At 38.3% G+C, this 26,059-nt stretch overlaps 3 protein-coding genes across 10 annotated transcripts; 1 reads left to right on the top strand and 2 right to left on the bottom strand.

The window, feature by feature from the left end:
• Positions 1-3,585: 3,585 nt before the first annotated feature.
• On the bottom strand, positions 3,586-7,954 carry LOC137731121 (pyruvate dehydrogenase E1 component subunit alpha, mitochondrial). The gene is made up of 8 exons (XM_068470214.2): positions 7,021-7,954; positions 6,840-6,919; positions 6,508-6,585; positions 5,585-5,680; positions 5,405-5,476; positions 5,147-5,200; positions 4,948-5,013; positions 3,586-4,088 (listed from the first exon to the last, which is right to left on the bottom strand). Exons 1-8 carry the CDS (start codon positions 7,727-7,729, stop codon positions 4,044-4,046), a joined length of 1,200 nt encoding a protein of 399 aa, XP_068326315.2. The 5' UTR covers positions 7,730-7,954; the 3' UTR covers positions 3,586-4,043.
• A 2,181-nt stretch (positions 7,955-10,135) lies between these two features.
• Positions 10,136-15,024, top strand: EMB25 (DEAD/DEAH box helicase). The gene is made up of 8 exons (XM_068470167.2): positions 10,136-10,805; positions 10,892-11,067; positions 11,181-11,294; positions 11,414-11,522; positions 11,609-11,695; positions 11,846-11,964; positions 12,381-12,561; positions 12,667-15,024. Exons 1-8 carry the CDS (start codon positions 10,305-10,307, stop codon positions 14,905-14,907), a joined length of 3,528 nt encoding a protein of 1,175 aa, XP_068326268.2. The 5' UTR covers positions 10,136-10,304; the 3' UTR covers positions 14,908-15,024.
• An 817-nt stretch (positions 15,025-15,841) lies between these two features.
• LOC137731007 (paired amphipathic helix protein Sin3-like 3) lies at positions 15,842-24,787 on the bottom strand. Of its 8 annotated transcripts, none has more exons than XM_088688175.1 (25): positions 24,542-24,787; positions 24,373-24,433; positions 24,135-24,267; positions 23,468-23,632; positions 23,154-23,343; positions 22,974-23,072; positions 22,720-22,881; positions 22,344-22,608; positions 21,888-22,024; positions 21,704-21,779; positions 21,598-21,627; positions 21,072-21,355; positions 20,822-20,976; positions 20,354-20,481; positions 19,976-20,230; positions 18,945-19,640; positions 18,728-18,798; positions 17,820-18,470; positions 17,466-17,569; positions 17,250-17,388; positions 17,001-17,153; positions 16,747-16,910; positions 16,559-16,667; positions 16,209-16,392; positions 15,842-16,107 (listed from the first exon to the last, which is right to left on the bottom strand). In XM_088688175.1, exons 3-24 carry the CDS (start codon positions 24,206-24,208, stop codon positions 16,240-16,242), a joined length of 4,260 nt encoding a protein of 1,419 aa, XP_088544301.1. In that variant the 5' UTR covers positions 24,209-24,267; positions 24,373-24,433; positions 24,542-24,787; the 3' UTR covers positions 15,842-16,107; positions 16,209-16,239. The 8 variants fall into 8 exon arrangements, with proteins under 8 accessions (XP_088544301.1, XP_088544304.1, XP_088544303.1 ...); XM_088688178.1 differs by having other exon boundaries at positions 15,842-16,104; positions 24,377-24,433; XM_088688177.1 differs by having other exon boundaries at positions 15,842-16,104; positions 24,542-24,779.
• Positions 24,788-26,059: the final 1,272 nt, after the last annotated feature.

The raw sequence follows: 26,059 nt of genomic DNA, 5'->3' as shown, positions 1-26,059 counted from the left end.
CCCCCCAAACCACTTCAACCTAAGGGGAAATTTTGGGCTAAATGCTAAATGCTAAACCAATGCCAAATTCCCCCCAAAATTTAGCCCAAAAATTAGAGTGGACTCCACCCAATATTTATCAGAATTTAATTTTTTTTAGATTAAAATGTTCATAAAATTAATTTACGATAGTCTACATATTTATTTAAAAAAAAAATTTAATTTAACAAAAAAAATAGCATAAGTTCATTCGTTAATAATCCCGGGCTAAAATTTTAGGCTAGAACGATTGGAGCAGAAAAGTTGTTTCTAGGCTAAAAGCTAAATTTTCCGGGCTAAAAAATGTGGCTTTTAGCCCAACCATTGGAGATGGTCTAAGGAATAAGGAGTAAGGAGTTGTTGGTGGGAGGTGCTCTTATAGATGTGGGGTGCTGTTATTGACGTATTTCCATACTTATTTTTACTTTTCACACGATTCTTGTTATTTTCTGTCACAGTGGTTGATTCATTATATCAAATTTAGTATCATTAGATTCATTACATATCGTCTTTGCATTTATGCAAGTCGGACCTAAAAATTCCTCAAGTCAACTGATCAGATGCAAAGTAAAATCGATGTTCAAAAATTCACTTTAGGTGTCATATAACAACAAATAATTAAAAAAAAAAGCTCAAAGAGCCTATACATTTCTTTTATTAGGAGCTGTACTATACATGAAGTGCCTTAAATTTGGGACAAGAATTAGCTTCCCGGTTTTGGAATGGGATTCTCTTTTTCTGGCACTCTTTGGAGATAGAACAAAAAATTAGTGTCTAATTTAGCAGCTGGAACTCCAATATTATGGTAAAGGATCCTTACCAGATCTTTTTCCTCGGGATCTAAGGAATTCCGTGATTGTGTTTGTTTATCGTATATTGTACGGTCAAAAATAATTTGAAACTTAAAATTTAAAATTAAATATAAACAGTAACTAACAAAAACTGATCGCATGATGTACGATAAACAGTTACGATTACATAATTTTCCGAATCGTGATCCTTTTCCCAATATTATATACAAAACTCATCAGAATGTCTGCTTTGGTTTTTGCGTTCATGATTAATCAGACGGTCAGGATTGGTCTGCAGAATCAGGAGGTCAGAGAAGTCAGGGTACAAGAACATGAATAATTGACTGCACGTGTGGGAGGTTGGAGGATCAATGAGCAGGTAAACTTCGCAACAAAACATGATTATAATCGTGTTTCATTTGGGATTTGGTTTTAATTAATTTTTAATTGTGATTAATAATTGGGAAGGTGGGAAGTTTGGTGGGGAAAGTGCGGTGCATTGGATACCCTGGGACTTTGACGGTGGCTTCACACCACTGAGTTGCAAATTGAATGATGCAACCACTACTGTTGCTGACTCATCACTCATACGGTCTTGTTTGTTCACATTCACCTTACATGTAGGCCAAGGAACCGGATCTCTTCCGGATCCAAAGAATTTGAACACATTCATCAAATACTTCAAGTCATTGAAATTTGATTCAACGACTACAATTATTATAATTTTTAGAGGGCTCCCTATTTGTAGCTGTTGAATTATATTTCAACAGTCCGAATCATTTGATGAGTGGGCTCAGTTCCTTTGGATCCGGAAGGGATCCGGTTACGTGTTTAATATACCCACAAAATTAACTGATATGGAAAGCGGGAGAGAAAGGGTGAAATGCAAACGTCACCCAATATAGAAAAGATATATAAAATCAATGAATATTAACGATATTACTAATCCATTATAAAAATTTTGCATAAACTCATTGTTGATTTGAACTTTTGAATTTTTTCTTTTTTTGAGAAATTTTTCTCTAATTAAATCTGAATGAGTTGACATATTCACCCTGTTGCAAATTTTTCATAATTTTCGTCGAAGATAACTGATATCGATATTAATATCTTTGTAAATTTGCACATCGATATATTTTGCACATTGCATGTAGGGAACAATTTTATACAACTTTAAATTCGCATGAATACCAAAAACTGCTATCTACACACAATTTATGTTATCCAACTAATATTTATTAACATTGCCAGTATTATAATCTACTGTTATAGGATTATGCTTCTGTATTTATATGATGTCTTACATTTGAGTCGCATAAATAGTTAGTGTGATATTAAATTATTAATGATCTGACTCCTACCTCCATATCATTGTTTCAAAGAACATTAATATTTTATAAAGAAAATCATAAAATTTCCTTTTTTTTTTTTTTTTGGGAAATAATTTGTAGAGATTATCAAGTACGACTGTCGGTATCGCCGAGGGGCAAGACGCCTGTAAGGAGACCCCTCCATGCACATCGATCTCATACGAACTCATTTTGGTGGACCAAATGCGTCGGGCTAATATTGTGTTTGTCTTGAACAAGAGAGAAACATCGGTAGAATTAGTCTATTAAATATATGACGACGTGGCTTGCGTATAACGTGATTACGGTGTCTCTATAACTAAAAGAAGCTCTTCATGATCACGAGGTTGACAATACCCAAAAATGTTTCTCTTCAAATGGAACCGAAGACGGAAATAAAGGGCTCAACTCGATAACGATCCCATTGCAATCTCTGATTCACAAGTGACCTTTTCTGTTAAGTAATGCCACGTGGGAGCTCACCAATTTGCCCAAATGTGAAGATTAGGGATCCAGATTAGGACACTTGGGGAGTTTTGTTTTAATCTTGGTCGCCCGTGAAACAAGCGTGTTTCATGTCTCCCTTCTCAGAAATCACAGTTTTCTCATGTATATCCATTACTTTGTTTTAAGGCCTTCATACTTTTCCAATTTGGCAACAAGAAGTGGCAACCTCTGGAAAGTTGTCTAATCTAACGCTGCTTCTTCTTCTTCCACACAGATACATGTTACATAGAGAGAGAGAGAGAGAGAGAGAGAGATTACAGATAGACACTAGAGAAGAGGTGCCGGAACCTTGTAGACATGTGGTTTGGGATACAAAAATTCCGGCTTATAAAATAATCTAGAGCACCATAAAATATTTGGCCATATACATAAAAAAAAAAAAAAAAAAAAAAAAAAAAAACTCACTGTAGGATACAAAAAATCGTGACGTGATTACATGTACTCTTTGTGGCGTTATTGCCGCGTGTAGCTGGAGTGCAGAACGTATTTATACATCGCACTACAATGGACATGTATATTTTTGGTCCCAAACATATTGATTGGAATTCTCTGAGTATAACACGTAGATACTCATTAACGAGTACTTAATACAAACACTTTCTGAAAAAAATGCTACGTGTTTTTTTTTAACCCTTGAAAAATTAAATAACATGTCTTAATTATTTTTTAATAAAACATGTTAAAATACCATTGTACAAATAAGTACTCAGTAGTGAGTTGCAAAACATCACAAATTCCTAGCCCACCATTATTTTAAGGAAGTTTTTTTGTCTTTTTTCATTAAAATATCATTCACTACACCTTTATTTATCTTTTTTTTATTAAAATTAATTTTTTTTTAAATTTTTCGTTAATTTTCCTTTATTTAAACACGTACATTAATAATATTGCACGACTGTAAGACCGTCAACACGCTTAAATGTTTCATAATTCGAGAACTAGTAATAAAGAGAGAGTAGTCTAAAACCAACATACAAAAAACCTCTCCCAACAATCGAATGGCATGTGATAGATACCCGTTAATAAGCTTTAAATACCACTGGGAAAACAAAGACCACTGCTAAGCAGTGGGAAAGGCAGATTTCCCATCATGACCATGAGCTGCAAATGAGTAATATGTTTGTATCGATCCCGAAAGTGTACAACCTCTCGAGCTTCGAGACCTACATCTCATGAATGCAAATCAGTAATCCTATACAAAAAAGAAGGCGAGTATCAAAATGTATAACCAGGAAGAGATGGCCATCTTGACTGCAACCATTATTGTGTTTTTTTTCTTTTCCGGGGAATTGGAAGGTGTGGTCCAATTATGTGAACTGAGGGACCTTCAGGGTCCAAGGACGACATCATTGGTCCTCGGCAACTTCCCGCTTTGGATTCAAGGGAGTACAGTTCTGACTTCTTTCCTATCTGCTCCGAATGACTGCAATTAAACAGAAAAACTTTCATCATTAAAAGGGGACGGTAACCAATTCAGGTAAGTAGAGATTCGATGTGAGATTTTAGCTGCAACTGGGGCAAGTAACATTCATTTACATCATAGTCAAAGACATCCTAAGTAAAACATGGTCACGCAACCTAATCAAGTGATGATACCAATCAGCTACTAAAAATGACTACATGTATCTCTGTTATGCCTCTTTTTTCCTTTTAATGCTTCGGACATTTTTAATCAGTCTTACAAATCATAACCTGAACTTCTTGAAAATTTATCGCGGGGGGGGGGGGGGGGGGGGGGAGAGAGCGAGAGAGAGAGCGCTTATACCAGAACCCGGGACCCAACTCGACCAATAACTATTTATCTTTAACACATCGACCATCAAATTAGCATAATGATTTCTGTATGTAAAAAATTTATCTTTACAAGGAAAAAGGTTGCAAAAGTTTTAAGTTCTTTATGATTATGGTTCCAAGTTTGTACAATTAAAGAATGTAAGCTATACAGCTCCAATGATCATGATCTCACTTTCACGTAAACAGATGATGAACAATAACTCAACGTTCTGCACTGATTCTATAATATAGATGGTCGAAATTCTTCCATACCCAAGGAAAACTAAAACCAAACACTCTAGAAAACTATAACTAAGCGCAAATTCAGTGAAACATAATCACACAAGTATTGGTTAACAACTTAGCATCAGATACTCATACAAAGTGGTAGAGTCTCAACTGACAGTAACAAGCTTTTGTTTACTACCCATAAAGATACAACAATAACAACAAAGAAAATGAATATTGTGTGCTTATCTGTGTGTGAAATACAAGGGATTAAATATTACCTCAGTTCCATAGCCTTTCACATAGATATTTGTGAAGAGTTCAGAGGGCTCTAGCATTGGGCTTTCCTGGAAAAGGGACAACAGACATAAAAAACAGTGTGAGAGAACGATATCTAGTAAAAATAAAAAATCACCGCACGCGTTTGAAAAAAAAACAAAATAAACTAATAAAATTAAATGACAACAGAAAGTTTCTTACTTTGGCTTGAGCAATGGCTTCATCAACTTCTTTTCTTACTTCCTTCTCAATATCCTAAAAGAAGAGTAAAGAAAGGGATAAATACATATATATGTATATGTATATATATAGTTTTCTCATAGTCCCTTATGGCATTCAAGCAGGGATCAATCCCCCAACAGCAAGATGAAAGACATTAATGGGACCATTAAACTAAAATGTGCCCTCAATAGAAATGACGGTAAATTTTGTATATAAGTGAGTCAAGTTGAATCATACCTTTAGCTCCTTCTCAGTAGCTAGATCATGAGCAAATATCAGTTTTCTTATTCTATCAATTGGATCACGCTCCTAGAAATCACATCACGATGTAAAAATATAAAAGACACACTTAAGAAATTGTGGCATATAATCTCCAAAATAGAAAAAGGGGAAAAGGTTTAGGTACGCATATCAAACCTGTCTTATGCCAGAAATCTCATCACGTGTGCGGTAGGTGCTACCAGGATCAGACATAGAGTGACCATGGTACCTGTAAGTGTCCATTTCAAGAATCTGACCACCAGCAGCAGGTAGATTTGTCAGGCAAAAAGTATCACGGAGAGAAACAACAATTCAACAATTATAACACTTGAAATAGTTCCATGAGTTCCATGAATGTATGAATAACAAGTATGCAAGTAAAAGCCTGAAACGCTATCGTACGACTTCGTATATCACACAGAACCAGACCATTTCAAAAGGACCAATTAATTCCTGAGGTTCAAAATTCAATCTAAACAAAACCCTGGGTCTGAATGAAGGTTACAATTCAACAGTGAACCACATAAACTTCAATTTACAAAAAGGAAGAATCTAATACGTGTACCAAACATTTTGTTTCATGCCCTTTTTCATTCCCAGAGCATTGTATCATTCTTTACCCCACAAATGGTGTACAAATGCTGGAAAGGCAACTCTACAAGTAGAACTGAATTGCTGTATACCCAAGTTTATACTGGAATCCTAAAGGGACATTTCCCATACATTTACTGTCACAACTGACACAACTGACCCTGGACTAGAAGCTTAGACATGATTAATTCATAGACTACATGCTTGATGACTCATTGTAGCTTCAATCTAATATACGATTAACATACTCAGGCTGCTGCAGCACAAATTGCATGCATTTGCAATCACAACGGAATTAGTGGTTTTCCCACAAAAAAAAATTCGTTTGCCATACCTACTACCAATCGAGTTCTGCTTTTATATGTGGGATTACGAACTAAAACAATAGAAAAAATATTTCGATTGTCCTAACAGTATAGCAATTCATGTCGCCATAGTTTACACAAGAACTTCAAAACACATGTCAAAACAACAAATAAATAACTCACAATGGGTCCATTTTTCAGAGCATGCTCCTTTGCAAACTTGCATGCCTGCTTTACGGCAAACACATCCATACCGTCCACCTGAAGATTGGCCACAAACCATGAGCAATATGAGCAGAAATTAATACTAGAAACAATAATCTGATTATCATCTACAATCGTCCACCCATGTAATTCGCACGATAGACTCAATTTGGTAGAACTTTACAACTACATGCTTTACCAACCAGCAAACCATCATTTCTTTAAGCAGCTAAAAATTCAAAGCAAATGCACTAGCAATAAGTTAATAACCCATAAAATTCAATAGTTCAGTAAACAAAAATCTATCCGACCTTCAAGCCGGGAGCATAATCACCGCGCTTGTAATATGCGGGACTCTTCGCCGCTCTCCACTCGGCGGTACCCATTCCATCTGTATCAAAGTTCACACCGAAAGCATTCAGAATATGTAAATTGACAGTTTCCATCGAACTAATCTTCGGTTTATGAAGAATCATTTCTACAATTACTTACAGTGATTATTCTCGCAGACCAAAATTGCAGGGAGATCCCAAAGCGCAGAAATGTTTAGCGCCTCGAACAACTGCCCCTGATTGGCCGCACCGTCACCATAGAGAGCAAACGTCACCGTTTCGTCCTTGGAGTACTTCTGCCCAAAAGCCAAACCGCATCCGAGAGGAATCTGAGCGCCCACAATGCCGTGGCCGCCATAGAACCCGGCGTCCTTCTTGTAGAAATGCATCGACCCACCTTTCCCTTTGGAGCAGCCATCCTTGCGCCCCATGAGCTCCGAGAAAACTTGCAGGAGGGTCCCACCGCGGCCAAGGAAGGTGCAGTGGTCACGGTACGCGGTGATGATGCAGTCCTTTTTGGTAATTGCGGCCTCCATGCCGATGGCGACGGCCTCCTGGCCGTCGTACAGGTGGCAAAATCCACGGATCAGCTTGGCCTTGTAGAGCGAATCGGCGGCGATCTCCATCCGGCGCATCAACGCCATGTCGCGGAAGAACGTCATAAGCTCCTTGGGAGTGGTCTCGAGCGTGCGCGACGGCGGCTCGCAGTTGTGGGAGGTGAAGGGGATGGACGTCTCGATTGTGAGGGTACTGGAGTCATCGGCGGCGGATGAGATCGGACGGCGGAGAGATGGGGTGAGGGATAAGGCGGAGGTGAGGGGCCTCAGGAGACTGGAGCCGGAGGAGGAAGCTAGGCGGGATAGAGCCATCTCTGACCGTTGAATCGTTCCGGCTGTGTGGGACGATCGGAGCTTGGAGACTGGTCGAGAGTGGGGGAGTTCGGTTGCGATTTGCGAAGTACGACAGGGAATCGAAAATATCTTATTACTGAAAAATAAAAGCTGTCGTTTTTTTGGTGGGCGGAGTGATTTCTTTGACTCTATAATTTGAGACTTTACTTTAATTTATTTTTATTATTCCATCTATAGTTGTACGAATTATGCGTTACTCTATTTTTTTTTTCTTATTGTGCTTTTTTATTTAATTTGCGGAATTAAGTATAATATTTTTATATTATATGATAGTCAAATATAATTTATATAAATATATTTATTTAATATCATCATCATCTAGTCATCAAGATAATGATTGACTTAAATACATGTAATCAGTGTACTCAAATTTTTAATTTGAACTAAAAGCTACGGATCATTTGATAATTACTTTTTTTTTCATGAAATTTGTTTGGTAATTAATTTTATTTTTCAATTTTTCAAAAAAAATAAAAAACTGAAAACCAAAAAGTGAACAAGTGAAAAACTCAAGACTAATTTTTTAAAACTCAATGATTTTTAGTTTTTGGTTTTTAATTTTTTTTTTAACTGAAAATAGTTACCAAACAAGATTTTAATTTTTAATTATTAAAAAAAAAGAAAAATATTGAAAACAAAAGGTGATCAAACTGCTCTTAAATTTGTGGATATGTTTTGAGCATCGACTAAAATTTATGTACTGGTGTGGAAGTAATGCCAAATGGAGTTGAGAAATGCTAAGGGACTCTTCATGGACTTTTTGTGTAACATCCCACATCGTCCAGGGGAGTGGATCATGTAAGCCTTATATGTATATTCCCATCTCTACCTAGCACGAGGCATTTTGGAAGCTTAATGACTTTGGGTTCCATGAGAACTTCGAAGTTAAGCGAGTAGCGTGCAAGAGCACTTTCATGATAGGTGACATACTGGGAAGTTATCGTGTGAGTTCCCAAAAACAAAACCATGAGGATGTGGTAGGGGCCCAAAGCGGACAATATCGTGCTACGACGGAGTCGAGCCGGGGATGTGGTGGAGGCTCGGGCCAGGATGTGACAATTTGATATCAGAGTCAATCCCTGCCAAAAGTGTGCCGATGAGGACGTCGGGGCTCTAAGGGGGGTGGATTGTAACATCCCACATCGCTAAGGGGTTGGATCATGGAAGCCTTATATATATATATTCTCATCTCTACCTAGTACGAGCCCTTTTAGGAGCTCACTGACTTTGGGTTCCATGGCAACTCCAAAGTAAGCGAGTAGCGCGTGAGAGCACTCCCATGATGGGTGGCCCACTGGGAAGTTCTCATATGAGTTATCAGAAACAAAACCGTGAGGGTGTGGTAGGAGCCAAAAGCGGACAATATCATGTTACCACGGAGTCGAGCCCGAAATGTGGTGGGGGTCCAGACCGAAATGTGACATTTTGCCACCTCATAATTTAACTCAATTTACCTCACAAGTTACTGACAATTTATTTACCAATATTATAAAATATTATGTCAAAAAATAAGTGCAAGAGAGTTTATGAAGTTTCTCCATACCATTTCTCTATAGAGTTTGGTGGAAGTAATCAAAGATGTGCCGCATGTGGTTTGGTGGGTGCATCTTATAAAGTATAAAATAGTAAAAAAAAAAAAAAAAAAAAATGCTCCACTTGAGTCTTTAGGTCGAAGGGTATAAAATAGTATAGCGTAGACATTTTTTATACAATAATATTAGGAGTGGAGGTTGGACTAAAAAGAAATAATTTCCACACTTTTTATTTTTATTTTTTACATATACATCTCTATTTTTTATCATAAAATTGATAAATCAAAAGACAATGGTCATAATTAAATAAGAGTACATGAAAGGCTAAAATGAGTATTGTATTTATCATATTCTTTAAACTAATTCAAATCATAAGTCAACAATAATTTGATATTCAATTCATATTTTTTGGGAATAAAAAGCATTATATGCTTATTTTGGCAAAAAAAAAAAAAATGCTTATAATCACTTGCAACAGAAAATTTTAAAAAAGCTTACGAGTTAATAGTTATAGAAGTATTTTCTAAATAAGCACTTATTAAAACACTTTGGATTAGATTGTTAACAAAAATTTCAACGTGTTCACAATGCTAGAAGTACTTATGAAGCTAAATAATTTGTACAGAAACAATCTCAGACGAGTCTTAGTCATAACTAAAAAAACTATTCATAACTAAAAAAACTATACATGCATCGACAGATTCCGAATCTAAATATGGATTTCAACAAAATGATTACTTCTCAAAGCGAATGGAGGTTGATTTGGGCCCAAATTCGTTGGCCCATCTTGAAATGTCAGTGGTACGTATCCCCTACTTTGAACTTCCCGGTCATACTAACGAACAGACGGTCTAAATCAACGGTACTTAAAAATGGCATACGGAACCGAAGCGACGTCGTGTGGTGGTTGTCCTACTCGAAAAAATATCCCAGAATTAAAACGATAAAGCCAAATCACTCTCAACTGAGAGGGTGGTTTGCCCAAAAATCTCTCTCCCGCCATGGACACTCTCTGTGTCCTCTCAACCTCACATGCCTTCACGCGCCTCCTTCCTCTCAGCCGCGCTTCCCATCCCCTCCTCCGCCACCCCACCAAAACCCTAGGGTTTTGCTCTCCCAAACCACCTCCCGCACACTCTCCGACCTCACCGCGATTCCGAGTCACTTTCCAGTGCCCGAGCTCCGCCTTCCCCGCCAAATCTCAGCTCTACGATGCCGATGAAGAAGAGGAGGAAGACGAGTACGAAGAGGAGGAGGAGGACGACGAGGACGTTGCCGCGGATGAGTACGACGACGTTACTGGGGATATGTCGGACGGACTCGAGCAGAGCGACGACGAAATTGAGAGTTCGGTGGCTGACGCAGAGCCGTCGACTCGGCCGGAGGAGTTCAAGTGGCAGAGAGTGGAGAAGCTCTGCGGCGAAGTCAAGGTTTTCGGCGAGGAAATGATAGATGACCACGAGCTCGCTTCTGTCTACGATTTCCGAATCGATAAGTTTCAGGTGGATTTCAATTTCGAATCACACATTTGAAGATTTCATGTTTAATATGAATTTTGGAATGAATTTTTTTGAATTATTTTGGATAGAGATTAGCGATACAAGCGTTCTTGAGAGGTTCGTCGGTGGTGGTATCGGCGCCGACGAGCAGTGGAAAGACTTTGATAGCGGAAGCTGCCGCCGTCGCAACGGTGGCTAGGCGGAGAAGGTTGTTCTACACGACTCCACTTAAGGCCTTGTCCAATCAGAAGTTTCGAGAATTTCGGTACGAGAGATTGAGAGTAATATAATTGCTTTGTGACTTTGAGGTTTCACAATGTAGGTGATGCACTTTTGATGTGTTGAATCGAATTAGCTTATGCGTTCTTGTAATTTCAGTGAGACTTTCGGCGATGACAATGTCGGCCTTCTCACCGGAGATTCTGCGGTAAACAAAGATGCTCAGGTTTTAGTTATGACCACTGAGATCTTGCGCAACATGTTGTATCAGAGGTACATTTTGTATCTTGCACAATACCTTTATACGCATTCATGATTTCAACTTCGTATTTCAACGTCCGAGTGGATTCTTGGGATTAAGGATGGGATTTCATTTAAGCTTATTAATGCAGTGTGGGAATGGCTTCTTCTGGGGACGGACTTTTTCACGTAGATGTCATTGTCTTGGATGAAGTTCATTATCTGAGTGACATGTATCGGGGTACAGTGTGGGAAGAAATCGTAAGTGCAGTTTGTTGTCAAGATACTCCTTTTACTGCCAGTAATGCTGCTGTAGTGTTTAGTCATAGAATCTTATCATATTTCAGGTTATATATTGCCCGAAAAAAGTTCAACTCATATGTTTGTCAGCAACAGTCGCAAACCCAGATGAATTGGCTGGTTGGATTGGTCAGGTATTTTGGTCCTTGGTTGATTTGATGCTCACATTGACTGAAAATATCTTACATTGCCGTCCCCCTACTTTGTTTTTACAATTTCTTTTACATTTTGATTTGGAGACATATACGGGGTTCAATTTTATACTCCTTTCATCCTACTTGTAGATTCATGGTAAAACTGAATTGGTAACTTCATCAAAGCGTCCAGTACCATTGACTTGGCATTTCTCGACAAAGACTTCTTTGTTGCATCTTCTTGACAAGACGGGAAAACACATGAATAGGTACTTTGTGTATATTCTTTTCATTTACAAAGTAAATTCAAGGTTCGTTATTTTTTATTTATCAGTGTTCAGCTTGAGAAGGGATGCCTTTCCATTTTAATTTATTTTTTCATGAGTAGATTGGACTAACTGCTTTAAGGTGCTGTTTTTCGCTTGGGGTTTCTTATGAGATCCCCTTTCGCTTCTTTAAGATATTTAGAGTTATTCCGTGATGCAATTTTTTGTAGGTTTAACTTGCATTGCCAGTTAGGAATATGCTTATGTACCAATATTATGTTTTGGTTATCACTTATACTCAATAACTGGATTCAATCTTATTCTTGTGTTATTCGCTCTGAATTTCTTCCCTGCATCTCTTTCCTTTGAGCATATGATGGACATCTAATTATATAAACATTTTCTTTAAAATGGAACAGGAGGTTGTCAGTCGATTATCTTCAACTCCATGCTTCAGGAACAAAATCTTACAAAGACGATGGGTCTAGAAGGAGGGGCTCAAGAAGACGTGGAAGTGAGATGAGTTATGATGACAGTAATGGTAACATGTCTAGACGACCACTGTCAAAGAATGACATCAACTTAATACACCGTTCGCAAGTATGATTCATGCATTAATCTTGTGAGACCCAGAACAAGTTTCCTTTTCTTTTCCTAGGGACACGGTGATTTGATCCCGCTCACTATTTTCTATTTTCCTTTTAGGTACCTCAAATTACAGATACATTATGGCAACTTAAGACTCGGGATATGCTTCCAGCAATATGGTTTATTTTTAGTAGGAAAGGATGTGATGCTGCTGTTCAGTATGTTCAAGATATCACGCTCTTGGATGACTGTGAGAAGAGTGAGGTTGAATTAGCCTTGAAGAGGTTCCGCATCAAGTATCCTGATGCTATCAGGGAGACTGCGGTGAAAGGTTTACTGCATGGGGTTGCTGCACATCATGCTGGCTGTCTACCTTTATGGAAATCATTCATAGAAGAGCTGTTTCAGCGGGGGCTTGTTAAGGTCGTCTTTGCAACAGAAACACTTGCTGCAGGAATCAATATGCCTGCTAGGACAGCCATTATTGCATCCCTCAGCAAAAGAGGTGACACTGGACGTGTCCAATTAAGTCCAAACGAACTGTTTCAAATGGCTGGGCGTGCTGGACGTAGAGGCATTGATGAAAAGGGTCATGTAGTGCTTGTTCAAAGTCCTTATGAAGGCGCTGAAGCAGGTTGCAAGATTGTTTTTGCTGGACTTGAACCTTTGGTTTCGCAGTTTACAGCTTCATATGGAATGGTGCTGAATCTTCTTGCTGGTGCAAAAGTTACTCATAGATCAAATGAACCAGATGACACCGAAGCCTCCCTATCAGGGCGAACTTTGGAAGAAGCTAGAAAGTTAGTCGAGCAAAGTTTCGGAAACTATGTTGGCAGCAATGTTATGATTGCTGCAAAAGAGGAGCTTACTAGAATTCAGAAAGAGATTGAGACACTGTCTTCAGAGATTAGCGATGAAGCCATTGATAGAAGGAGTAGGAAGATATTATCTGGACCAGCATATAAGGAGATTGCAGATCTACAAGAGGAATTAAGAGCAGAGAAACGACTGAGGACCGAACTTCGAAGAAGAATGGAATCTCAAAAAATGTCTTCACTACGACCCTTGTTAGAGGAGTTTGAAAACGGACAATTACCCTTTTTGTGCCTGCAGTATAAGGATTCCGAAGGAGTTCAACAGTCTATCCCGGCTGTTTATTTGGGGAAAGTTGACGCAGTCAACAGTTCAAAGCTCAAGCACTTGGTTTCTGTTGATGATTCATTTGCACTAAATGCAGTAGCCTCGGAGTTTGAACCAAATGTGGTTTTCGAACCATCCTATTATGTGGCTCTTGGTTCAGATAATTCCTGGTATTTGTTTACAGAAAAGTGGATTAAAACAGTTTATAAGACGGGTTTCCCAAATGTTGCTTTAGCACTAGGAGATGCTTTGCCTCGGGAAATTATGAGCACGCTTCTGGATAAGACAGAGCTCAAGTGGGAGAAGCTTGCCGAGTCTGAACTTGGCGGTTTTTGGAACATGGAAGGATCTCTTGAGACATGGTCTTGGAGTTTGAATGTTCCAGTCTTGAATAGTCTTTCTGAACATGACGAGCTTTTGCATAAGTCAGAAGCATACAATGAAGCAGTAGAACGTTACAAAGATCAAAGAAACAAGGTTTCACGTCTGAAGAAGAAGATCTCGCGTACGCAAGGCTTCAGAGAATACAAGAAAATTGTTGACATGGCCAAGTTTACGGAGGAAAAGATTAAACGATTAAAGAGTAGAGCAAGGCGTTTGACTAATCGAATTGAGCAAATTGAACCCTCCGGTTGGAAGGAGTTCTTGCAGATCAGCAATGTCATACACGAGACTCGAGCATTGGATATCAATACCCATGTCATATTTCCACTTGGTGTAACAGCAGCTGCCATTCGGGGGGAAAACGAACTCTGGCTTGCAATGGTTCTTCGAAACAAAATCTTAATAGGTTTGAAGCCCCCAGAACTTGCTGCCGTCTGCGCAAGTTTAGTATCCGAAGGGATCAAAGTTCGTCCTTGGAAGAACAACAGCTACATATTCGAACCTTCGAGTAAAGTAGTCGACGTGGTCAGCTTCTTGGATGATCAGAGAAGCTCTTTTCTTGAGCTTCAAGAAAAACATGGGGTAAATAAACCTTGCTATTTGGACACACAGTTTTCAGGTATGGTTGAAGCCTGGGTTTCTGGGTTGACTTGGAGGGAAATCATGATGGACTGCGCGATGGACGAGGGCGATTTAGCCCGCCTCCTGCGGCGAACCATCGATCTGCTGGCGCAAATTCCCAAGTTGCCGGATATTGATCCGCTACTGCAGAGTAATGCAAAGACGGCGTCAAATATTATGGACCGTCCTCCAATTAGTGAGCTGGCTGGATGAAGAACATTATGTTTATAACAGAATGAATATTGTAAACCAAACTGATGACATTGTATCAGACCTTCCCATTCTTTTTCATCTGAAAAAATGAAATACAATACAAAAACATTAAGAGCTCGTTTGGTACGTTAGATTGGACTGAAACGGATTACTCCTTTTCTTCAAGGCACATTGAGGTGAGGAAAAAAAAATTATGACCAACTAGAAGATAGAAAGATGGATACTGAAAACTTATCCGTTTCAATCATCTGTATTAGAAGGGATGAAATTTTCCACATTGAGTGATTTCAATTTATTTCTCCTCCCAGTGTAATATATCGTTGCTTAAAAAGCAAATCCTCTTCTAATCCCCTCTAAATTAGGGAATTATTCATTGCAAAGGGCCGCTCAGGAGTTTGTATTTGTTCCAAATTAGAGAATTACCCTAAATAGTTGGAAGTCAAAATGTTTTTAACTAATGTAAGGATAAATAATACAACTGGTTCTATCACGACCGTTGATTGTCTACAGTCGCAAATTCCTGGATCACTATTTGACAATGCATTTTGTCGACATTTTTCCCCGGACAATCTCCGCCCCACCCCAGTGAATGTAGTCGGGTGGACAGATCGACTATCGCATGGTCGAGTGTTAAGGTAGGACCTTCAGCAAGGTTTAAATCAAACACCGACATAGACCTTAAACTAAAGACGAAATGATTATCAAACTTTCCCAGACAAACTTTTAAACATATTGAAAGCGTTTATCAACACCTCGCTTGGATAAACACACAAAAATGGAAAATTTACGATTGAATTTCAGCAAGTAAATATCGGGCAGGCTGGTTGGCCGGCCTTCTAAAATAAGACAGATCGGCCAGGCAATTTTAACGACCGGTGACACACTAACTGTCCTGTAAAATCAATTAGATCTTCCGATACGCCATTACAAAAGATTTAACAAAAAATATTGATCAATAAAATGAATCTCAAGTTTACAACACAAATTACCTCTATTTACACGAATGCGGCTCGAAGTGCCAACTCAAAAGTATACAACTTTCGATCCACATCCCCCCTTCCTCCCTCATCAATTCTTTATTAGGTTGGAGAGACAGGTCTATGAGAATACAAAGGTAATTCCACAAAATGTTTTTCGTTCACAGCGACTCAAATTTTTCGGGTTTCCAGCGCCACTGTATGTAATGCTTGCAAAATGCTACTGGAGAAACAAATGTAAACAGTGTCACAAATAGTTAATCAGGGTTCTCTCCTTTAACGATAGAAGTATCCAATATCGCAATTAAAAAACCGAGCACATACCATATTTACTTGATGGTCAAAACATGACATATCATGAGCCAGAAAGCAACCGCTGAAATCGCTCTACTCTACTAGAACCGTTAGAAGACCTAGCCAGGTTATGGCATGAACTGTTCTGGTGCAAACTTTTCCTTTTCTTCTGTGTACGAAACAGAAAGTCTTCTGTATCTAAAACGTATGAGACCTACACACACAAAATTTTAATTGATTGACAGATGCAGACACCCAGAAATGCAGACCTAATCATAAAATGGAAACGCACAGAGTGCCTCAATTTAATTCAAAGCTTACCGTCACAACGTATTAAAAATGTAACTACCTAATTATAGACAGAGGAGTGAATTAAGTACCTTGGATGATTGGTAAGCGATCTTACACTCCAGACCATTAGCGACTTTTAGTCCTTCCATGGCCTCACAGATAGCAGACAAATCATCGCTGCCATACTTACGTTTGTTCCTGCAAAAATAAGCAAACAATTTATAGTCACAACAACTCAACTTAAAAAACTCCATACTCCTAAATATAGCTAACATACCTCATCAAGAAGATCCCAGACTTCTCCTTTTTGTCAGGAAGAACTGAAAGGAATTCATCATGCAGATACGCAGAAAAATTAGGGTCCATAGAAACAGCAGTCATTTCAGGCTTATCATGCCCAAAATCCATTAGCTGAATAGACACCCGGGTTGGAGAGGATGCCTGCAACAAAGAAAGTAGTGATAATTAATTTGAGTTGAAATTCTACAATTGTAGACAGTATTAACTTTGAATGTCACATAAAAGACCTACACAATCGATGCGGTAAATGTTCTCATCATGAAGAAGAACGCGAGCATTTTCGTGATAAACCACATCTACAAATCTTCCTGGTTTTCTTGATTTTTCAAATGCATAAAGCTGGACGAGTTTGTTGTCCATCTCTTCACTGGCGACTGTTTGGAGCTAGAAAAACAGGGAAATGAAGCAAAACTTCTGGGGTAAAAAAAGGAAGATGGGAAAGAAACTTGAAGAAAGAAGAAAACATATATGGGCATCTACCTGCTTAACGAGTTTGTAGATCAGCTTGTCTAATGTGAATAGAAGATATGACTGTGTCCCAATGATGGCTCGACAATCATCTTCAAATTTCGTATTGTCAGAAGAACCGTCAAGTAAATTGTAAAGTGCATTCATGAATCTGTACCATAAAATATGGAGTTAGGATATATATACTCACTTAGTTGTGAACAAACAAGGAGACCAAAGCAAAACTACCTAGCATAAGAGTCTGTAGGGCTCGTCTCATTTGAAGAAGCCCGCCACTTCCTCTCAGCAGATGATGAGTTAATCTTCGCTGATTGTATTCTCTCATATAATGTCTGTCAAATAAGTGAAACAGTTGGGATACACGTATATCAACATCTACTAAACTCAAAGAGACAGAGACACAAAAATGATATTATGACCAGAGTACTTGCATATAATCCATTAGACTAGATATGGACGGTTGAGATACATACAACCCACTATTATCCATATATGATCTAGTGGCTGAACTACAAGTACTTAAGCCCTTATTCACCAGTACACACGTACACTTTTGTATACTTGTCTTTAAATGAACCTTACTTGGTGAAGCCTGAATAGCACATAGAAAGAATCGTTTCCATAAAATATCTGAGAGTCCTTCTCCTTGTCATGTAAAGCTGGAGGAACATATTTTGCAAGAGGCTTCACAGTCGAGAGAAAACGTTCTGAAAGAGGCAAAGATATTCCATCTCCTTCAACATCATGGGCATCAGCCATCCCTTCAGCTTCACCTTCACTCTCGGCCTTAGTATCGTGCTCATCATTGTCCCCATCTTCCTCATGCTCTTCACGAGAACATTCCTCTCCGTCACCAGATTCACTTCCAGAAACATCACCATTCTCAGAGGCATTCTCACTATCCTCAGATGACCTCGGAGCACTTTCCTCACCTTCATCATCAGCATCAGCTTCATTTTCTCCACCTGTCTCTCCACCGCATATTTCTTCTTCCCCATGTCTGGCTTGATATTGCCTGCTGACAGTACCGTCCTTTGGTTTTTGAACAGCCTCTGAACCAGCTTCTCTATAATTTGCAAAATTATCCTCCTCGAAATCTCCATTTGGAGATATCTCGCCTTCTTCTCTATCAATCTTGAAGTGTCTAGCAGACTCTTCAAGATATCTGAGACCTATGGCGCCTTCCGCTACTGCTCCATTTGAGGAAATACCTGGTCTTGTAGAATCACCACCCTATGACATCAATAGGAACACAATTACCTTCAGCACACATTTACTGTGACAATACTATTAGAAATAATATCCAGGACCACAAAGACAACTAGCAAACAGTTTGTCAGCTGTAGGTAGTCTAAAGGCCATGATTTGATGAGTAGTGAATACAATCAAGGAATTGACTAATCAAAAGCTGATATGTACCAACAACCCATAATGCCCATATCAACCAGGGTTCTCAAAACATCAAAGTATTACCACAGCGTCAACCATACCTCTGATGAAGGTAACTCCAGCCCAACATCAACAGTGCCATTACCAGGTCCGGACGGAGTAGGACTATGCCCTAGTAACCAACAAAAAAAAGGATTTCAGAAATCTAGTTGCAATTTCAGAAAGAAAAAAGAAATAGTAAGAAATAAATAAATAACAAAGCAATATGTCCAAGTAATACGGATAAAAACTTTCAGTAGTTTATAACATTCTACAAACCTGATGAGTGTTCCAAATTAGTTCTTCCATTACTTTGCTCCAACGCAGTGGCAAGTGATACATTAGAATTCACTAATCGTTCATTGAAATTGTCTTGTTTGCTAACTCCAGACGTTTCCTCAGCTGGAGATGTATTACTCTGCACTTTACCTTGTCGAGAGGTATTGTACAATGTATCCCCTTCACGTGCAGCATGATCCATGTTGAGACAACTTTCTTCTTTGACCCCATTAGCCCCATTTACTGTCCAAGTCCTGCAAGAGCTTGATTGTTCAGGTTGAATGCTTTCATCTCCATTTCTTGATGAATTCAACTGTTTGGAATTCGTCAGAGTAGCATCACCATCAGGACTACCATCACTCTCTCCAGGACTCACAGAACCACTCTTTACGGCAAGATTTTTTACTTTCACACCATCTTCAGTATCCTCTGCACCTTGAGGCCGCGTAGGAACACCAAGTATTGGTTCAAGAAAAGTAGTCCATATCTTCATAACTTTATCCAATTGCTCGGTTGTGCAAACTTCTCCACAAGAATATTTGACGAGTTGATACAGATCTTCATGGATTTCTGGGTCAGGGTACTCAAATTCCAAATTCGGAATAATAGGTCGTCTATTTCCAGCAGCAATAGCAAGAAGAACATCATCTTCCTTCCGCTTCTTCTCACTAATCTCTTTAATCTCTGCCAACAAGGCTGCAAAAGTTTGTTCTCATCAATGAGAGGAAAGTGGAAAGCAATAAATTCCATAAGTGGAAAGAGCAATTGCAAAAGAATGGAAGAATACAGAATCTCAATATTCTAAACTAAAATGGAAGAGAAAGCCTGATTTAATGTAAATTTATAGCATGACCTGCCCAATAAAATGATTAACAGTGTAGATCTCAATCTCATAGGTTTGGCACTCAATTAACATACACAGTTATTACTATTATCATGGCTATAACCGCCATTATTAATTTTGTAAAACTAAAAACTCTCGGTCAAAGAAAAAAAGGAAATAGAAGATGGGATTTCAATTTTTAAATTACCTTTTGTGCTTAAGCTCTTGGTGTCTTGTTGCTTAAAGTAGAAGCTACGATGATCAAGTGACTTGTGATAGTTCTTGGCATATATATCAGCCCAAACTTTATTAAAATCCGAACGACACCTTGCCCACTCTTCTTGCTTTTGCTTCAAACGGGTCAATATGACAGGCAAAGCTAGTGGAGCATTTTTCCTCAACACGTCCATCACATCAAGCCCATGGTCACCATATAATCGCTCAATGCACCTTAGGTTCAGAGCTAGAAAAGAAGAGAAAAGGGAAAAGTCCCGTCAAAAATATATCCCCAAGAAAATGAAAATCAACAACTGAGCTTATATCACATAACCAGGTATCTTCAATTCAGTCATTAAAAGAATATAACCTGTGAAGTGATCTTCAATACGAATTGGACTGTCCATCTTAATCGTATTGTTGTTGATCTTTTCTAATAGATCTTCCACGCGCTTGGTTGTTACGTTCACTGACTCCAACAACATATCCAGTTCAAACCTAAGAAATATAAGAAGATGAATTACCAAGTGCCAAAATCAATAAAGCCAATGGCTGGAAATATTTACAAGCAATTAGTAGTGTAATGAAGGGCAAAATGTCGAAATAAACAGCATGACACATATCTTTCCCTCTCGAAAGAGAGATGCCAAAAAAACCCCTAGGTTCCCTTATTTGTAAATGAGCATACCAAAGTGCTAAAATGGCAACATGAACCTTGATGACAATAAATACAATTTTGAGGGAGGTGGGAAGGGAACAACCACCTTGAGTTAATGTTGCTATAAAACAAATAAATAATGGGAAAACCATAGTAGATACTGAAAAATCTTCGACCAACCTGTCATCCTCACACCGAAACAGGCTTTCTTCATACTGGTTTTTGCGCATGTGTTTAAAAGAGTAATCCTCACTTCCAGAAGTAACGGATACCCAGTGGTCATTTAATACTTCAAAACCAAGCTCTGTTCTTTGGCTAGCAGAAGGTATTGGATACTGCAAGACATGAAAAAAAATAGAAATATCAGTAAAAGCATCAATACCTCCTTAAAAGGGAAAAATAGATAATTGTCTAAGAAAGCACCACATACATTCTTTGGCAGGAGACGATAGCTCGGAGTGCAGCGCTCACAATTGGAGAGGTCAAGCTCATTAATGGGTTTTGCCAAATATTTATCCTTGCTGGTATATAAACTCTTCTGGCCTCCAACTTCTTTGATTCCAAAGGCACCATTTTTATCAAGTCTATCTCTTTCTCGAGTTTCATGCTCTCTATCTTTAACCCCATCATCCCTTTCACGATCTCTATCTCTATCCCTATCCCTATCTTCTACCTTCACTGATCTGGGTAAATGTCCTTCATTCCACAAGGATTCTGTGATGAATTAAGAATCAACAGTTGGTTTGCAAGTCTATTGACAAAGGACAAAATATTTATAATAAAAAAAATAAAAAATGAATAAAAACCTACAAATTAACCCTCAGATCAAATTAAAAAATAGAAAGATAAAAAAATGGTTTGTTGAAGCCTGTGCCAGTGCTCGAACTCTTATAATAAACTAAGAGGAGGATCTATCTTATATGAAACAAAAAAAGGGAACAAATCATGTTACGTACTTTTACTCATCACACCAGCAAGGAACCCATCTGCAGGACAGGACTCAATTAGATAGTGTTAATCACACATATATAGTGTAGGTAAAAGAATAGATTAGATCAATACCTTTCTTCTCACAACATGCCAAAAAATCATTGAACCCATCCATAAGTTCAGGATATCTTCCAATTAAATCAGCCACCTACACAAGCAAAAATCTATATATATTAGAGATTGTGTTCTGTAAATTTCCTTTTAACAGGTAAATAAATTAAAACAGTTTATACAGTTTTACATGTATACGACTTACCAAAGACTGCAATTCAGAGCGTGTAATAATTTCCTTGCTATAAATATGAAGGCACTTCAAAAATTCCTGGTAATCTTCAGGATTTCGTAACTTCTCCTTCACCTTCTCGCAGAAAGCAAACTCCTGGCCGTACATACCTGCGATGATATAAAATAAGTAAAAGAAGCTACTGGAGGAAGTAGACCAAACAGGCAAATAAAGTGCTCATCTAAAAATAGAAAGTGCAGAGACAACTGACCCTTATCATGCACACACAAACGCACATAGGAACAACCGAACATATCAAATTTTGTTGATAGATAGATTGCTATAACGTATTAAGTTATTAATTACCAGATGAAAACCAACTTTCTTTAATGACTATGTAAATCAGTTCAAAAATATCATATAATTCTCACTTTTTGCATAATTTTTATCATCACAAGAGAATGAAATGAGATTCATGGCCTTCCCCACCTGGCTGCAATTGTTCAGTGTCTTCAGTCCTACGAGCAGATTTCTGTTTGTGGGGAAAACGCTGCATATTGAGGTCTCTACTGCCATCATGGTCAAAATCCCTATCATCCCGTTCTCTTCTTTCTCTGTCTTCTCTCCTCTCCTTCTCCTTCTCGCCACGCCTCCTTTGCTCTTTGTCTGCTTTCATCAGAGCTTTATCATGGTCAGGATCAGGACGGTCAACACTGAGATCATGGTCAGCATAAGAACCCATGGTCCTTTCTTTCTGGCAACAATGCACGTGTATCAGATGTTAGCATCAACAACAATGAGATATCAATATGAAAAAAAATAAGTAATACAAAGGTGTGAGAGAGTGAGAATGGAAAAAAAAAACCTTGTCCACGTGCATCTGCCGCATAGTAGGCATTGCAGAGCTCCTATCCCGAAGCATTGAGTTTCTGTGAGGTGGATGAATGGAAGCTGTTCCTGTAGTATCAGGTAAAAAGTGGGTAAACTCCACAAGCAAATCTGAGTGGTCTTGGAAAAGTGCAGCAACCTGCAGAAGTTCAAAGTGAATTCTTTAGAACATGAACTAAATGAACAACATCAAATTAAGCAATAAGGTACGAAAAAGATGGATCAACACACCTCCTGGTAAACCTCTTGGATGGACTTGTTTTCCTTTCTGTACATATTCAGAATGTCTAAAAAAGATTTATAAACATGGTCGTCGCCTTGAAATCGTGTCTGCGTGTAGAGAATTCATTAGGTTACTAAACTTTAAAGCAACCAGTAACGCCAGATTAAGATACAAAGTAATGTTCCGACCTTAATCTTGTTCACGAAATTGATGGCTTCCTCAAATTCAACAGGCTTCTTTTGAGGAGGTTGTTGGTCATCATCAAGTGGGAGGGTTATTTCATATCCCTTTGGCAAGAAGGTATTGAAACCTAATATTAGCTCTCGATGCCCTTTAAATAAATCTTTCACCCTCTCTATCACACCCGCAGTGTCAATTCTACAATCAACACAACACACAAAAACTCAAGTAAACACAAGCTCACATAAGCAAATTACCAAGCCATCATCCAGCAAGTAAAGTAAATGTATGGATTTCAGTATAGCATATAACATGATCGAACCTTGTGGCCTTGAAGTCTTTCATGACTTCAAGAAATTCTTCGTATTTTCCCCTGTTTTTGTCTTGAAATATATCCTTCACCGCTTTTAGATACGCTAAGGCATCATTTGTTGTTAACTTTTGGGAAGCTGCTGCTGCTGCTGCCATCATCTGGGGTTGCCCAGAACTTCATTGCGAAAAAAGAAACTTACAAATTAGTTAACGTACAAAATTCCCGAACTCTTCAAGTAGATCAATCCCCATAAAACAACTTTTTCAAGTAAAATTAAACAGCATCCTAAATTTTGTTTTTTGTTAAAGGAAAGATAAGAAAATCCGTATTTCAAATTTAAGTTTCTCCCCAGTCCACACCTGAGGAAGATTGAAACTTTCAGAGATAATTGGTCTGAAAATCGAATCAAAATTTGATCTTTCCTCGGTAAGTCAAGCCAAACCGGTTAATTTCGTAGCCTCTAACTGATAAATAAACATTTAATTTTAGAATTAAAAGCACACGCAGTAAATCAACAAGCACGGACTCACCAAATTCGACCAATAATCAACTTAATCTCATAATTAACAAGCATGTACTAGGATAATCAAACACGAAAATTTTTTAAAAAAAAATTAATACAAAAACAAAATTAAAACAAATAATGAGAAGAGAATACAAGAGATGAAGAACATACGGCTCTCCTCGAGCGGAAACTACGGGCCGCTTGAGTTGCGAGCTCATAAAAACGTCGTCCCTGGACCTCTTCATCTCCGTCGTCCTCGCCGCCGCCAACTCTTCCCCTCCTCAGCGACAAATCATGCTTCAAACTGCGATTCAACACCAACTCCCTCATTCAAACACAAGCAACAAGCACAAAGCAGATCTAAAACCAAAAACCAAAAATTCCAAAACAAAACTCGACGAAAAGCTACCTACACAACCAGAATTCCAATCCCGAAGCTCCGAGCAGATCACCTCTCCGACGCCAAAATCCTAACCACAAAACAAAACCACACAGTTAGTAACATTTACTTGAAGGCAAAGCAATGCTCAGACAAAATTTCTCAAATTTTCCCGAGAAAATCAGGAAACGAAGATTACGAAGAGATCGTCGAGTCGTCGAACAGCCGAAGTCTTCTTCCAATACAAGCTTTTTCTTCCAACTCCGAACAAAAAACGCAGAGGAAACGTTTCGCTGCGGAGATTGTTGTGATTCTCTGAAGCCGCAGCGAGGGAAGACGAAGCCAGATTACAAAACTTTTCACCTTACGTTTTTATTTTCCTTTTTATCTTTCTCGAGAAACAAACAGAAAAACAGAGAGAAAAAAGAGAGAGGGAGAGAAGGAGGAGTTTAAGAAAATGTGGTTTATATAATATAGGGATATAAACGCCACTCTCTTCCTACAGTGACAATGAAAAAATTGGGGTTAATTTTCCGGTCACGTTAGGGATGGTTTACCGGCTGTGGGCGGTTAAATAGGGATTTTGTCTCGATTAGGAGGTGATTAACTACTCAAAAGCATGGATTAATCACAAAGGATGGTGGCAATTTGAGTGATTAAGTGAAGGTGTTGGGGGTAAATGTGTCCAAGGGATTTTGAATTGTGCTTTTTGGCAATTTAGGGTTAGGGCTAAGGACGTAGATTTTAATCTTCTTTTTTTTTCTTTTTTTAATATATATATATATATATATTTATTTTTTGGGTTTTTGACAGTTTTGATTTATGGGTGCTGCTGGTTTGGTAAGACTCTGGGAGTGGTTGTAGAAAATGAAAGTGGGTTTTAACTAGATCATGATTTTTTGATGATGAAATTGCCTCCAACAAATTAATAATGTAATATAGCTTTGGAATTAATTTTTCGGATTTAGGTTTTATTTATTTTTGCTTAGTTTTGAAATTGTCAGTTTTTATTGTACGTTGTGGGAATATCTCAACGACTAGTTCCTCAGCGCGCGCTTACGCGCGTATCAATTGGTTTATTGTCTTTTATTACTGTTTTTTTTTTTAATTTGTTTGCATTTTAAGAGTGACAATCGATTAGAATTTTGGTATAAAAGAAATGTGAACTTGATTTAGCCATTTCACCATCTTTAAATCTGATGGATTCTCCTTCTCATAGTATTTTAGCTAAGTGAGGACATTACCATTAGGGTTTTTTACCATATATATTCATTAGAGTGAATGTATTTCTCCCTACTAATTTTCCGCAATTTAAATTGGTTTAAAGTAAATTATCGTTGGTGTTAACAAGATATATGGCTGAGATGGGCTGGGCTGAGTTCTTAGAGTGCTTTGGTTTTAAGCAGAAAGTATGGCATCCAAACAGGGTCCTAGGATCCAAGTAGAACTCAACTATGTAGTTGACCGTTGGCATGTGAAGTAAGATTTGCTGTCTTGATCCAATTTTTTATGAAACAAAAAAACTGACATTGAATAGAAGGCCTCAAGTGGGCAATTGGATAAAGCCCAACAAGAAAGTCATGGATTGACCAAGAAGCCCAATAGACTCTGATTCCTCTACAAGGCTCTCACCATCTTTTGGATCTTGCGTGATAAGGAAATGCGTGAGCCATTCCTTCGCAAATCGGGTAGTGCTATTCATATTTTTTTTTTTACC

Source organism: Pyrus communis, chromosome 16 (assembly GCF_041283825.1).
Source record: "Pyrus communis isolate YQ-2024b chromosome 16, ASM4128382v1, whole genome shotgun sequence".
NCBI lineage: Eukaryota > Viridiplantae > Streptophyta > Magnoliopsida > Rosales > Rosaceae > Pyrus > Pyrus communis.
This window is presented reverse-complemented; position numbering and strand designations above follow the sequence as displayed.